This window comes from Meles meles, chromosome 9, assembly GCF_922984935.1.
Source record: "Meles meles chromosome 9, mMelMel3.1 paternal haplotype, whole genome shotgun sequence".
NCBI lineage: Eukaryota > Metazoa > Chordata > Mammalia > Carnivora > Mustelidae > Meles > Meles meles.
The window spans coordinates 41,121,895-41,137,924 of record NC_060074.1 but is presented as its reverse complement, the minus strand read 5'-3'; the positions used below and the strand labels follow the sequence as shown (position 1 = coordinate 41,137,924).

The 16,030-nt window shown below is 43.7% G+C and overlaps 2 protein-coding genes across 4 annotated transcripts in view; one reads left to right on the top strand and one right to left on the bottom strand.

Annotated features, from left to right (window-relative positions):
- Positions 1 to 16,030, top strand: part of NGEF (neuronal guanine nucleotide exchange factor) — a 101,636-nt gene that overhangs the window by 37,822 nt on the left and 47,784 nt on the right. The window lies entirely within an intron of this gene.
- NEU2 (neuraminidase 2) overlaps positions 1 to 16,030 on the bottom strand; it is an 84,108-nt gene that overhangs the window by 58,372 nt on the left and 9,706 nt on the right. For both annotated transcript variants that reach the window (XM_046019452.1, XM_046019453.1), the window contains exon 2: positions 15,610 to 15,750. In XM_046019452.1, the coding sequence (XP_045875408.1) occupies positions 15,610 to 15,708 (99 nt within the window). In that variant the 5' untranslated portion in view covers positions 15,709 to 15,750. The remainder of the gene's footprint in view (positions 1 to 15,609; positions 15,751 to 16,030) is intronic.

The following is a 16,030-nucleotide window of genomic DNA, read 5'->3' as shown; positions in this document are numbered from 1 at the left end:
CTGAAGGCAGAGGCTTTAACCCACTGAGCCACCCAGGCGCCCCTTCCTGTCTTTTAATGATCAGAAATGTTTATTTTGATGAAGACTAGTACTAAAGATAGTCTCCTATGTTTTTCTTATAAGAACTTTATACTTTTAGCTTTCCCATTTAGGTCTAGAGTCTATACACATACAGTTGCTCTATCATCACTTATCATTTTTTCTATCATCATTTATTAAAAGATCTTCTCTTCCCCCAGTGAATTGCCTTGGTGCTTCCCCCCCCCCCCCCCCCCCCCGCCCCATAATCCACTGACTGCAGACATGTGGGTCTTTTCTGGACTTTTATTCTGTTTCATTGATCTAAGTGTCTTTCCTTATGCCAATATCACACTGACTTAAATACTGTAGCTCTATGCTAAGTCTTAAAATCTGGTAACGCAAGCTCTCCTACTTTGTTCTTTTTAAAGATTGTCTTGGCTATTTTAAGTCCTTTGCATTTCCATATAAATTTTAGAATTAGTTTGTCAATTTCGACTCCAAAAAAATGTCTGCTAGGATTTGGGTTAAGATTTCATCATCTCTATAGGTAAATTTGGATATCACTGACAGCTTAATATTAACACATTAAATTGCTCAATGTAGGGGCACATGGGTGGCTCAGCTGGTTAAGCATCTGCCTTTGACTCAGGTCAAGATCCCAGGGATCGAGCCCCACATCAGGCTCCCTGCTCAGCAGAGAGCCTGCTTCTCCCTCTCTCTCTGCTGCTCCCCCTCTCTCTGCTGCTCCCCGTACGTGCGCGCTCTCTCTCTGTGTCAAATAAATAAATAAAATAAAATAAAAAAAAAAAAACAAAGAAGCTTGGACATTTTAAAAAAATACATTGTTCCATCTATGAACATGTCCTAACCTTCTTTTTATTTAGATATTCCTTAAATTAACCTAGCAATGACCTGTAGTTTTTAGTAAAGAGGATTTACATATATTTTAATACATTTGTGCCTAGGTATTTCATCTTTTTATCCTATTTTAAATGCCAGTGTTTTGTAAGTTCACTTTTCAATGGTCTGTTGGTAGTATGTTTAAACACAATTAATTTTTGCATGGCCACCTCTTATCCTATGACGTTGATACATTCACTTATTAGTTCGAATTATTTATATATTTCTTTGATTTTTTTCTATGCACACAATCCTGCCATCTGTGAATAATGATAGTTTCAGTTCTTTTTTTCCCCAATCTTCATGCCTTCTACTTGTTTTTTTCTTGCCTTATTGCACTGGCAAAGACTTCCATTACAGGGCTGAATAGAAGTGCTGTGAGTAGATATCCTTGTTTTAGTTCCTGGTCAAGAACACTTTGACGGCAAAGATCAGAAGCCTACTTCAACTTGTTCAAGTGAAAGAGGGATATTGTAAGGATGCTGAAATCCCAAAGAATTCAAATAAAAGAGATGAAGCCCAGCTTGACAGGGATGGAAAAATCACCAGGAACCAGAGCCACTTTCTCATTTCCTTGAAGGCTGTGGGCTCTACTCCTCTCTACTTCTCTCTGTGGACTGTTTTATTCTCCTGCTCTCTCCTCAGAGCAGCTTCTTCTCACTGCCTTTCAGCTTGTGCATAACCCAAAATGGCAGCCATGGATAGAATGACCCTTCAGGTTGGTTTTCCACAGCAAATGGATACTTCCTTTTGGGTCTCTAACAGAGAAAGAATTTCTAAAGAAAAGAATCTGGTTGGCCAGGTGTTTATCTCTGGGCCAAGTGGTTAAAAGAATAGAAGGTAGGATTCATGGGGCCATTCCCACTTCATTCGTGGGAGCCATGTTTCAGGTTATCTGTGAGATGTGTGCGAAGGATAGCCAGGCACTCAAAAACATATCTAGTATGGTAGAGTCTGGGTCTCCTGCACAAGAAAATGCCAAAGGGGACACGTGTAAGGTAAAAAGCAGCAGAATGCAAGTAGAAGCTGTAGGGACTGGAGTAGATTAAAAGACTGAGGTCTCCCCAAACTCAGAATGACCCAGGAACCAGTCCTCCAGTTTACAAGCAGCTTGAGTGGTGCTGCTTTGGAGTTTGTAATCTTCTTAGTAGTCAGTGCCCACCCCCAGAGATTCTAGAATTGTCCACAACACACCCAAGGGTGTTCTGCAAAATCTTCTTCCATATGCCAGCAACAGGGGTGTCACAGTGCTGCCGGACAAGAGGGAAGTACAATTACTACAGACAGATGTGCTATACAGAGGGGTACAAAAAAGTGAACTATAACTGTTGAGGACCTTAACGTGTGCTATCTCTTTAAATTCTCTTATGGTTATCCCTATTTCACAGACAAGAAAACTAAGACTCGGCAAAAGTTGGTAACTAGGTTGCTTGAGTTTGCACAGCTAGTGAGACAACTAGACCATGAATCCAGGGGCTCCAACTCCACACCCCATGATCACTCCCCAGGCTGCCCAAGATGAAGGTGTTCCTAGAGTAAACTCGGCTGTGAGAAGGACAGTGATCCTGTTAAGCTGCTCACAGGAGGCAGAGCCCGGAGGCACAGGGAGCCTCCTACCCCAGTCTGTTGTCAGATCGGACCCTTTGGGGTCATCTCAAGTCAAGGTGTTGCACATTGGGTCTTTACTATAGATGCAATGTCATAAGTCAGGGTTCTAGTCCCAGAAATTATTCCTTATCATAAAAATCAAAATTGAGGGGCACCTGGGCGGCTCAGTCTGTTAAGCGTCTACCTTTGGCTCAGGTCATGATCCCAGGGTCCTGGGATGGAGTCCTGCAGAGGACTCCTTGCTCAGCAGGGAGCCTGCTTCTCCCTCTCCCTCTGCCTGCCACTCCCCTGCTTGTTCTTTCTCTGTCAAATAATAAATAAAATCTTTCAAAAAAAAAAAACCAAATTGATAAATATGTATATATATGAAAGAAAGGATAAAACTCAAACATGAGCTTTTATAAATGGACATTTCTGAATAAAATTAAACTACATTATAAAATTTCACGTTAGACAATTTTTCTGCATGAACTGAGCAGGCTGATGCGTAAAATATTTGTCCACTGAACGTCCAGCTGAAAAGACCTTTGCTTTTCCTGCCAGTGCTGGGGAATTGCAGGGCTCCTTATTCCATGGATGGTCGACATGCATTAAACATTAGAATTACCCGAGGGCTGACACTCAGGGAGCAGACACCGGTAGCCTCACTGGTTAAACAACTCTGCTCCAGCTGGTTCAGCCAGACCCTCCTGACCATTAAATATGGTGACTATCAATCCTGGATCCTTCTCCAGAATAGTCATTGCCATGAAACCCTTCACTGACCGCAAAGACTCAGGCATGGCCCTGTGAGTCTTTGATCGCTGATATAGGGCAAGGAACGACTTCCGTATCGGAAGCTGTACCTGTTTCCAGGGAAATGTATAAGTCCCACGTACCATAACCCTGGGGGCAGTTTGTCGGATGTTCATGAATGCTAGTTTGGGTTGTTACTAGGAGAGTCTCAGAGTCCTTACAAAATCTGTAAGTGCAAGACATAAATATTGAGTCACTGCAGGTTTGGGGCTGCCTTTATTCAAGGAAACTATTTTCGAGGATTGCCATTAGTCAGTCATTTGGGGCAATACAGGCGCTGAAGAGAGGCAGCCTCACTGTAACCAGCTTCTAGATCTACCAAACTATGAAAAACACAGGAAAGAGAAACAGGTACAATAACACAATGCACATACATTCAGCAAAATCCAAACAGGAAAATGGGACAAATGACCCAGTTTCTCAACAAAGCGCAAGGAGAAAACAAGAAAGGGATATTAACCAGCTGCAATGTACAGACCTCATTGGAATCATTTCAAACAAACACTCTGGGAAGGAAAGCTTCAAAAACAATCAGGCAAATTTGAACATGGATCAGATATTTGGTGATGCTAAGAAATTACTGTTAATTTTGAAAGGTGTGTTAATGGTATTGGGGGGGTTGGATTTTTTTTAAAGATTTTATTTATTTGAGAGAGAGAGTGACCAGGAGAGAGCACAGGAACAGGGGCAGAGGGAGAGGGAGAAGCAGATTCCCCCACTGAGCAGGGAGCCCCACTTGGGGGAGGTCATTCTACTTTCTGCCTACTTTAGTATGTGTTTGAAATTTCCCATAATAAAAAGTTTAATTTTTATTATGTTCATTTTTTGAAAGCTTATTTTTTTTAAAAATAAAAAGGCAAGAGCTGAAGTAAAGAGACCCTTCAGCCCCGCCCCACCCTCTACCAACGTCCTGTCTTCCAGAAGGTGGGGCAGAATCATCAGCGCTCACCGCTGGTCACGGCGGCCTGGGGGGCATTAACGGCAGGGTCCTCGCTGGCGGGAGATGCCAAGTTTTGTTCCCTCCTGAGTACCTAGCCCTTCTCCGACACACCAGAAGCACTCAGTATTTGCAGAGGACTGATGAGACTGATAAACGAATGAATGCAGATGTCCTGGGCAGAGGTTTCTACCCAGAGCTTGAAGGCACATCTGTGCAGACTGGTGCAGCAGGGGCCCAGGGACGTGCAGACTAAGGCTCTTGCACAGCACAGAGGGGTTTGCCTGCCCAGCTGCCTTTTGGAAATAACCCACTTTCGCACCTCCCCCAGTAAGAGAGGAGGCCCAGTGCCCTCAGCACTAAAAAAATACAATAGAGCTTCATAATTAATTTCCTCTCTGGCTTTCCCCAACCTGGGCACTGGCCCCGGGGTGGCCCACCCGGTCTGTGGCGCATAAACAAAGGACAGGGGAGCCTTTGAAGAGATCTCAGGCCACTTGGATGGGGCAACTGAAGAGGTTTGAATTTTTTATCTCTGAAATTGTTTCTATTTTTACGCTGTCTCAGAACAAATATAACTGTGGCTTATGTTTCACAGTTTATGCAGCTAATTTCATAGACTTCTGACAGCTATATCTTATTCTCAGCTGTTCTAAACTTTTTTCCTCCATTGGGCAGTTGAAGGGGCGGGTTCCTCCACCTCCCCATAAGACCTTGCGGGTGTGGGTTGCGGGGCAAGTAGTGGGGGCGGGGCTAGATATGTGCGTGGCCCCCACCTCTCTCTTTCCGCCCCGCCCAGAGGTGACGGACAGGCTCAGGATCCAGTAAGGAGCTCAGTTCTTAAGGGGTCAAGTGGGCAGCCTTTGGACTTGCTGATTCCTTTAACATTAAAAATAATAATAACAATAATAATTATGGCCTTTGGGCTGTGCTTGGAGCATGGGTTTTACCCACTCATAATTACATCTTTAGTGTTTTAAGCTGCAGACCCCATCCTCCTTAAATTGCCCACTTGAGTTAATTTTGCTTTATTTTGATTATTCTGGTTTATTGTAGCTATCATTTTTTTAATTTTTAAACTTCCTTACTTTGCCCTTTTATCTTCCTTCTAATTTCCCCCTATTTTAATCACCTTTAAATGTTTTCCTTTGACATTTTACTTTTATAATTATAACCACTATTCAAATTCAAGGCTTCTGGATCTGCTTCAACGCCAAATCCTTTTTTCCCCCTTCATTTTGTTTTTATATTACTATTTAAATCCCTAAGCCTCTGCGAGTTTATTAGCTTTAACTTATTGTTTTATTTCCAATTTCATTTTAACTATAATCCTTCATATGCCCTTTTGTTTGCTTGACTGATTATAACCTCAACTTTTCGGTAACCTAATTTTGGTTCTTAAATTATCTTATTGGTTCAATCTATCCTTCATGCATAAATGTTAATTATTCTGTTTCTTTTGTTAGTCATGATCCTGTATCTTATTGGTTGTGGATTTTCTTCTAATTCTTTTGAATTCTTTTTTAAAGATTTTTTTTTTTTTTATTTGACAGAGAGAGATACAAGTAGGCAGAGAGGCAGGCAGAGAGAGTGAGAGGGAAGCAGGCTCCCTGCCGAGCAGAGAGCCCGATGCAGGACTCGATCCCAGGACCCTGAGATCATGACCTGAGCCGAAGGCAGCGGCTTAAACCACTGAGCCACCCAGGCAAAATTTTTCACCTTGCCGGCAGACTCTAGGGAAGATGCAGAAGGGGGGGGGATCAGGACCCAGGAAGCTGTTTCTTTGAGTTTCAAGACCCGACCTCTCTAACCTTCAGAGGCCCAAAAGGGTCTCCACACAGGCAAGATCAGAGAAACTCAGAGCAGAATTTGAGTCCTGAGTCACCCTCATACCAGCATGCGGTGCTGGGTAAATCAATCCTTCCCCTCCCCACACCTCAGTCACCTTCTACCATCAAAGAGAAAAATCAAGGACAGGCCAAGCGCATACAACCACGTGACCAACTCCCTCTGAACCTGGGACAGGTCATAGAAGGTCATAGAAGAATACAGACAATGTGATTTTGTTTTTGTAAGATACAGAAGTTGCCAAACTGAACAAGGTAAGCTGCCCAAAATGCAAAACCTGAGTCTAATCACAGAAAATGTCAGAGAAATCCAAATCAAGAAAACATTCTACAAAATAACTGGCCTGAAATCTTTGTGTCAGGGTACACAAAAAGTGAGCCAAGACTTCCAGACTGATGGAACCCAAGGAGGGCAGACACCAAAATGCAATGACTAACACTAGATTGGATCTTCTTGCCATAAAGGACATTACTGGGACAACAGGCAAAATCTGAATGGAATCTGAACATCAGTTGCCAATAATGTATCCAAGCTGACTTCCTGATTTGGGTGTTTATATTTTGGTTACAGAGGAACTAGTCTTTGGTTGTGGAAAACACACACTAAGAAGCATTTAAGGACAATGACACATTAGGTCAGCAACAGACTCTCCAATGGTCCAAAAGTACAAAAAAAGTTCTTTGTACTGTACTGTTGGCCCTGGAAAAAGACAGGAGTTAGGGACACCAACCCCCATGCAGTCAAAAATTCGCATCTAACTTTTGACTCCCCCCAAATTAAGTACAAATAGCCTACCGTTGGCTGGATGCCTTATCAATAACATAGCTGATTATCACATATTTTGTATACATACTATCTACTGTATTCTTACAACCAAATAGGCTAGAAAAAAGAATATGTTACTAAGAAAATCATAAGAAAGAGAAAATACATTCACATTGTTATATTGTAATAAAAGATATCCACAGGCAAGCAGACCTACTTGGGTTCAATCCCATGTTGTTCAAGAGTCCACTGGGCTTGTAACTTCTGAGATTCTTTCAAAGTATAAAAAAGAAAATAATTTAAATATCTTAAGGGAAAATAAAGATCCCCAGGTTCTACATCTAGACACCCAGGCTTGACTCTAGCACCATCATTTACAAGGCAAGTTACTTAGTCTTGCTTTCCCTCAGTTTACTCATCTTTATATTGGGGATAATAGTGCTTAACTCATTATAGTTTAATACCTGTGAAGTTAATACCTATAAAGTGCCAAGAACAATGATTGCTACCCAACACACATATTACCTGTGATTATATCTTAATGATTTGTACCTGCTACACTCCAGCCCCTCCCCTCCACTCTCTGCAATGTTGCCTGGATAGTTCTATTCATCCTTCAGGTCTCAGCATCTTCTGATCCACCACACCTTCCCTCACACTTCCTGCTTTAGGCTGTATTAGAAACTCCTCTCTTGAGCTCTCATAGCACCATATAATATCCCCATCATAGGTCCTAATTTATAATTTCCCCACAACTTATTTGTCTAGTCTAGTCTTTTAGATGATGACTAGCTTGAAAGCTGGGCTGATACCTTTGTTCACTGCCATATCCCCAGGCCTAAGACAGTTAAAAAATAAATAAATGAATGACTTGGATTTATGCCTCCCTGCTCAGAGAATACAGAATGAGGTACCCCTTTTGAAGTTGTGGATGTTATTCCAGGGCCCACTTCGAGAAAACACCATTCCCACTGCCATCTCTGTAAAAGGTAGGCTAGAATTGAGCAGTGCACGGCCTGAGCTACTGTACACAGCAGTCCTGACCACAAATGAACATAGTTGCCATCACAGATGATCTGTTCTGTTATCCATATATTAATAGGAAGAATGAATTGCTTTTGTGGTTAGCTGCTCTAAAACAAAAATCATTCATTTTGGTAGATGTTTCACCCATGCAAAGTGCAGGAACCCATTCATTTATACATTCATTTAATGAATATTTATTGAGCACCTTCACTGTTCTGAGTGCTGATTTCTATCAGAAAACTCCTTATTTGGTGAGTTAGGGGGACATTTAGCAACCATTTTCCCTGGCAACTTCCCAGAAAGTCCCAACATCCTAAAACCCATGGTCCAGGAGCCCATTGTTGGGCCTTAGTTGTGTGGTTCTAATGCATTCTTGCCTGGAAAAGCTTCCAGGCCCCAATCCCCTTAGTCATGCTCCATAGAGGAGACTGTGGCCTTGACCACATATGTCCTGGGGCAAACTCAGAATTGCTCTTTTAGAGAAGATGCTGGCTCTGGGCAGATCATCCCCAGCAGAGGGCAGGAATACTGAGAATTTTGTCCCATTTCCTAATTTTCATGAAAGGGTCTATGTCAGCCATCCTCTGGACTTATTTAGTCATTCATTTGTTTCTTCATTCATTTTAAGCATGTTGGTTGTATAGGAGCAGCTGTCTCAAATTTAAATTATCAATTATCAAAAAGCAAATACACTAATCCCTTTTCAAAGATAGACTGATCAAAGCAATTCATCACTCATCATGTTTCCGAGATTTTCCAATAAAAAGATGCCAAAGTGGGGCGCCTGGGTGGCTCAGTGGTTTAAGCTGCTGCCTTCGGCTCAGGTCATGATCTCAGGGTCGTGGGATCGAGTCCCGCATCGGGCTCTCTGCTCGGCAGGGAGCCTGCTTCCCTCTCACTCTCTCTGTCTGCCTCTCTGCCTACTTGTGATCTCTCTCTGTCAAATAAATAAATAAAATCTTAAAAAAAAAAAAAAAGATGCCAAAGTAAGAAAACACAAACAACACAAACTCCTGAAACGTGATCTGGCAAATTACACTATTGCATGTAATTTACAACTAGAAAAACATAGTGATCACTGTGAAAGAAATCAATAGCTCCATTAAAATGTACTAGATGCTCTGACAGATCATCTTCGCAAAGTTCTAGGACTTATACCTGCTGATAGAGAAAGCGGCGTTCCAGAAAACACACTGAATGCCACTGATTTTTAAAACGGTTCCAAAATTTAGACGTATGACCCACGTCCACAGCATTGTGCGAAACACACGGGAAACGTAGAGATAACACTGAAAACAGTGCTTGTCACACAGTAGGTGCTTGGCAAATAAATGCCTGTGGGAGTTTGAAGAGCTCGAGGCCCCTCGGCAACTCTGACACAGCACAATTCCTGTGTGTTGTCCTTGGACTTCACATTCCTATTTCCGGTTTTCAGAACATCAACTCAGCTTTATTGTTCAAGGTCTGCTTTAATCACCACACAGAGCACACACACAGCCCAGATCCCTATCCTCGGCTTGAGCCCTACGCTGTCTCCGGCAGAGCCCTTCTGGGGTGCTTTCCTTCTACCCTTCTGCTCTGGCAGCAAAACCTCCAATCATGCCTCAGGCTCACTTTAAGTGATGCTGTTAAAAACAACAACAACAACAACAACAACAACAACTGGTGCTTTAAAAAAAAAAAAACTGGTGCTCAAAATTTCCTGTTACATGAACTAGAGCAATACCACGAAGCATGCCGTCCTTCACACAGCATGAGAATCCATGGGAGAGATGGCTTGTTCTGTCCAGAAGTGATTTGCTGGGATTCCCTCTGCACACAGGGAATCGGATGCGGGGGGGTGGGGGGGGGGGATTGCAGGCTACAGAGAGAGCAAAGAGTGAGGGATGTGGCCTTCGGCACCCTGTGGGTACACGAGCGTACCCTGAACAGGAGCGTTACAACATCTGCTGCCTTTCTTCTCTCCCACAAGGGTAATTGGCGCTGTGGGTCTCCTCAATCCTGACACTGCCTGTCAGGCAACTATAAAACCTCCAAATTAAGATCTTGACTCTGCACCGGGAATAAAAGCAAGCTCGATTTGGGCCAAGTTTAATTATCATGCCAGGAGTCTGAACTTCCCAGGTTACAAAGTCACGTGTCTGCCAAGAGAAGGCCCGTCACCCCCGGACTGGGGTCAGAGAACTAAGACCCTGTGTGCGGGCAAAAGAGAGGAGATGGCTGGATTGGCGGGGGGCGGGGGCGGGGGGTCGAGGCAGAAGAACAAATCCCAGGTAACTCCTTGTACAGACCCTGCTCCACCTGACGAGGGTCACAGGAAGTAGATGGGCTGACGCATGTGTGGACATTCTGCACGGCTGGCCCTGGGAAGGACCTCGAGTCTCCATCCACTTTGGAGTTTCTGCTCTGGCAAGTGTCAAATACATGAAATGGAGTGGCAGCAATGGTTGTCCTTGGAACTTTTCTGGCAAAAAGCTGAAGGAGCATGCAGGAGCCCGCCTCCAAGATAGCCCCCAAACCCCAGCACCCAGTATTCACACCCTCCCACTGAATGACCATTTCTAACTGTCAGGTGGACATAATGGTTGTGAATCAAAGCCAAGGTCACAGAGGGCAGTGAGCATCAGTCTCTCCCTCTCAGGGATCGCTCACTCCATGTTGTGAGGACACTCATCAGGCAATCCAGGGAAGAGCCCATGGGAAGAAACAGAAGCTTCCTGCCAACTGCATGTGAATGAGCTTGGAAGGGGAGCCTCCTGGCCTGGCCAACAGCTGGACTGCAGCCTCCTAAGAGACCCTGAGTCCAAGCCCTGGACTTCCCAAAACTTAGAAGCCACATGAGAGAAAAAACATCGTTGGAAGCTGCAAAGTCTTGGGGCTGTTTGTTACACAGCAATAGATAACTACTTCACTGGGAACATTCTATAAACTGGGATTGGAGGTAAATTCTACATAAACATATCAGATGCTGGGCAAAATGCTTGGGATCCAGTCCCTCTAAGCCCACCTGACTTTTCTGTTCCCTATGCCTGATGGTTTACCTGCCCCCCCAACGCGCACACACACACACACACACACACACACACACACCCCTTAGGCAATGACTGCTGCCAAAATATAAAATATTAAACTCCAGCTTCCTTGTCACAGTGGAGACAAACCGAGGGGCAGTTTATGATCCAGAGCCCCTGTGGGGCAGCTGGGACCCGGGCTCTGCCTGAAGGCACATCCTTGCTAGGCACTCTCCTCTCCCTGGCTTGCCTCCCTGGTCCTGCATACTCTCCCTGGGGAGCTCTTCCTTAACGAAATCATCTGCACCAGTCTTTGCCTCCAGGAAACCTGACCTGAGATCCCCCTTGTTAAAACCTAGCCTCCTCGAAAAAAGAAAATTAAAGACGTCACCTCTTACTGAACTTTCCCCTTAAAGTGATCAGACTCTAAGAGACATTATTCCATGCCCATAATTCATTAACTTTTAAACAAAGAAACTATAAGTTTACAGCTTTAAATATATCATTTACCCAGCGATTTTTTTAAAAGATTTTATTTATTTATTTGACAGACAGTGATCACAAGTAGGCAGAAAGGCAGGCAGAGAGAGGAGGAAGGAGGCAGAGAGAGAGAGGAGGAAGCAGGCTCCCCACTGAGCAGAGAGCCCAATGTGGGGCTCAATCCCAGGACCTTGAGATCATGACCTGAACTGAAGGCAGAGGTTTTAACCCACTGAGCCACCCAGGTGCCCCTACCTAGCAATTTTTTCAAAAATCATACAAGGCCTCTATTCTGTGAAAGACAATGAAATAAATCCTTTGGAGACCATAAAGTTGAAATCATGTGTCCTGGAAGGGTGGTCACATTCTCAGTATTTTCTTGTGTGATGTTTTGGGATTTCACACAGCGATCGTTAAAGTCGGTAACAGCCAGCCACACACATGCTGGGTGTCCCAGTGGGTGCTGAGGCCTGACTGTCTTTAGGGCTTTGTAGATAGTGGCTGCTCAACAGTGACTTGTGGAATAAATAAATTACTGAACAGTTGGCAGTTGACACAAATTTGTCAGCTATTCTTCCTTGCATTTTTTTCAGAAGCATGTGGTGAAATCGATCATATGTTAGTGAGAAAAAGAATGAACCGACAGACAAGGCAAGTCTGGTTTTGCTGGTGACGGTTTCAGATCAAAGTGCCTCAGACAGAGTTAGGGGGACAGTGACGGGAGGTGGGGGGGAAGTCTCAGCAACAGTTTGGGACTGAGGAGCCTCCCCTGAGCCCCACCCCACCCACAGTGTCCTATGGGGGGTGGTGCCCCGGTGCCCCCTTGGTTGTCTTTTCTGTGTCTTTTTATAAAATCATGATACAACTGTCTAGCCGGCCTGAAGGCAGGGGCTGGACTAGAAGACCCTGTGAGGCTCCTCTCTGTCCCCCCCCCCCGCCCCCACTCATCTTCAGTGGGAGAGTAGAGCAAGGATTCCCAGGGGGCGGGGGAGGGGGGCTGCAGGGCCGACTCCACCGCCCTCCACTCAGCCTCCATCGGCTTTCACTGATTCTTTGAGCTTTCCCACAAAATGGGCCATTTTTTTTAAAGTTCATTTAAACCACAGGGCACACTGTATTTAAATCTTAGGAAAACATATACATCCTCAAATGCAAACAAGCAAAAGACATGAAAAGATTATTCACAAAAGAACAATGCAAAACAATCACAATACAAAAACAAAAACAAAAACAAAAAAACCAAAAACTTCTCTAGGAAAGAAAGAAATTGAAACTAGAACAATATGCTGTTTTTCATGTATCAGATTGTCAAATTGCTTAAAATTCGAATACTGGCTATTAGAAAGAATGCAGAGGGAGACACTAGTTGGGTGTAAACCAATATAACCATTTAGAATTTCACAATATATGTGAAAGGCACTAAAAATGCTTTAATCCTTGACCAAGAGTCTATCCTGAAAAAATCCTCAGACATCAGACAAAGATGTTTCTCTCTGAGCTATTTACATTTCATTTCCAGCAGGTGGGTGTTTTGGGGGCCTTTACCATGATCCAGCTTTGCTCTAGGAACTGGGGGTCTAGCAGTGAACACAAGGGACCAAAAACTCTGCCTTTGTGGGGTTCACATTCCAGTGGGTCCCCACACCACGGAGCTCCCGAGTTTGCCAAGGTGACCGCAAATGCCACTTCTTTCCCTTGGCCCTTGTACCACCCCAAACTCAATATTCTACACCTCACATCAGACTACATCTAAACTTGATCATTCCCATGTTTCTCTAACCCAAATGTGCTGTTTCTCTAAATATTTTTCCTTTCCCCCAACTTTTTATAAAGAAAAAATTTGAACATCCAGAGTAAATGAAAGACTAGTACAACGAACTTCCATATATCCTCAGCCTAGACTCAAAAACCCTAAGATCCTGCACACCTGTGCTTTCTCTCTCCCTCCATTTCTACTAAAACCATATGAAAGCAAACTGCAGGCATCATAACACTTCACATTTAAAAAGCCCGGAGTACAGCTTCTAAGAATAAGGCTGTTCCTCTACATCATCGGAATGCCATTATCACAGCTAAGAAAATCCATAATTGCTCCATAATCTGTCTAAAATCCAATCTCTGTTCTCATTTCTCCTGATGGTCCCCCAAAATGGCTTTCACGGCTGGGATCTGTGAATCAAGATTTCACTAAGTTCCAAGAAGTTGCCTTGTCACTTTGCTCTCTTCAGACTCCTGTCATCTAAAACATCTCCCCACTTTGTGTTTCTGACTGACCTTGGCTGAATCCAGCCTTGTTGACGGCAGCACGGCCCCCACCGGATTTGGATGATTGCCTCCTTTTGTGGTGTTTTAACTTGTTCCTTTTCCACCTGCATGTTCTTTCAAGGCGAAGTCAGGGCTAGACGCTTCATTGGATTCAGCTGAACCATTTTTAGCAAGAATGCCATCCAGGTGATGCGTGTTTCCAACTGCATCGCATCGGGAGGCACTAATGTCAGCTGGCCCACTCTTCCTGACGCTGAGTTTGATCGTTTAGTTAATTTGGGAGCTGCCAGATTGTTCTGAAGGAAAAGTACCATTTTTCCTTTGGCAACTGTTAAGTTACCTGTGAAACCATGTAAACATCCTCTTTCTAATAACCTGGCATTTTACCTCTGTTAATGATCCTTCCTGAATGAACCATTACCTTAGAATTGCAAAATGGGAACGTTCTAGTGTTCCTTCTGCTTACATTAGGTGATATTCTTCTATGAAGAAGACTCCTCCTTTGTTTTTTTGATTCGTTTTGCTCGGTTTTTGAGTATCAGTATGGATTCATGATGGGTTTGTTTTCGGTCTGTTTTTTGTTTTGTTTTAGTTCAGTGTGCTTTAATCCATTACTGTCCTATTCCTCTTGATGCTCAGACTGTCACAAATGTGACCAGTAGGAGCCCCTTTAAGTTGGCTACTATGTCTCTTTAGATATATCCGTTCCCTCTTTGAGCATTTCTTTCCTTTCTGGCACAGCAAAATACCTTATATACTTTTTTGTACTTTTCTATAGCCTAGAACTGCGGTCAGCTACTTCTCCAAAGAGGTCTGGTTCCTGTTAGTGCGGAACAGTACTTAGAAACCAACATCTGGGGACTCTGTGTGCTCATTACTACTGGCCGGTCAATGCCTCTCGGAGGCCTTCACAGGACCGACAGCGAGGAAATCTGTGTGTGCACGCATGCTCACACGGAAGCCTTCCATTCCAATCCAACACACGGCCTTCCTCTTTAATCGCCCCATTCTATGTTGGCATCTCCCTTTGCTAAAAGTGCGGACCCTGGCTGACAACATCAGTACACTGTAGGATATTTTTCTTTTCCACAATTACAGAATTTCACAATGACTCTGCGCCATCACTGACAACAAAGGGAGCGACTTCAAAACAATAGACATTTGTTCTCTCTCCCCGTTCTGGAGACCAGAAGTCCAAAATCAAAGCAATGGCAAGGCCATGCTCCTTCAGAGGGCTGTAGGGGAGGGTCTGAAAGCCTCTTTCCTAGGGTCTGCGGGCTACTGGCAACCCTTGACTTTCCTTATCTTAATATATGCATCATTCTGATCTCCACCAATGCATTCATACGGTGTTCTCCTGTCTGTGTGTTTCTGCATCTCTGTGTCCAAATTTCTCTCATTACTAAGACACCCGTTATTGGATTAGGGCCCACCCTAATCTAGTATGACATCATCTTAACTTCATTACATCTGCAAAGACCCTCTTCACAAGTCACGTCCCCTTCATACCAGAGGCTGGGACTTCCGCACATCTTTTCAGGGGACACAATTCAACCCACACCGCCTACTGAGTAAAGTTTAGAATTCCTTTGCTTTTTATAGTCCCAGAATAGATAGATCTCAGTAATGGTACAGAAGATGAAATTCAAAAATTCCTTGAATTAATTTTTTTTCTGTGTGGGTATGTTATCCATCTGATAATTACTTAGGTTCATCCAAGTCGGTTTATTTTCAATTCCAGAGTCTGGTTTTTCCCCAGACTTGCAGATTTCTCTTTATTCATTGAATAGGTAAAGCATCTACAAGGTTTATAAGTCAAAACTGGATAAAAAGGTACTCCCAGAAAAGTCTTACCCTCTGCCCCACCTCAGGAAGTAACAAACTTTACCAGTTTCTCTGTTCTCCTTCTTGCACTTCTCACTTGAGATGAGAAAAAGAAAATTGTGCGTGTACCTGTGTAATGGAAATCACCCACTGTCTGGTCCGGAATGCCTCCCTACGATCGTGTCTCCAGCTGCTTATACTCCACTGTGTGCCTTCCTCATAACGCATTTACCCAGTCTTCTGGGTGTGTAGGTTCTTTCCAATATTTTTCTATACAAAAAAAAAAAAGACACAGTGAATGACCCTGTGCTTATCTCGCTTCATAGTGCGGGGTAAATTCTTAGAAATGCGATTGCTAGAGTAAAGGGCAAATCGTCTCGGCACCATCAGGCTGCTATGACAGAAGACCAAAGAACATTTTGTTTCCAGAGTTCTGGAAACCGGGAAATCCAAACCCAAAACAAACGATCTCTCTGGGTTTCTTTTATAAAGACACCAATCCCATTTTTGAGGACCCCATCCTTATGACCTAATCACCTCTCAAAGGCCC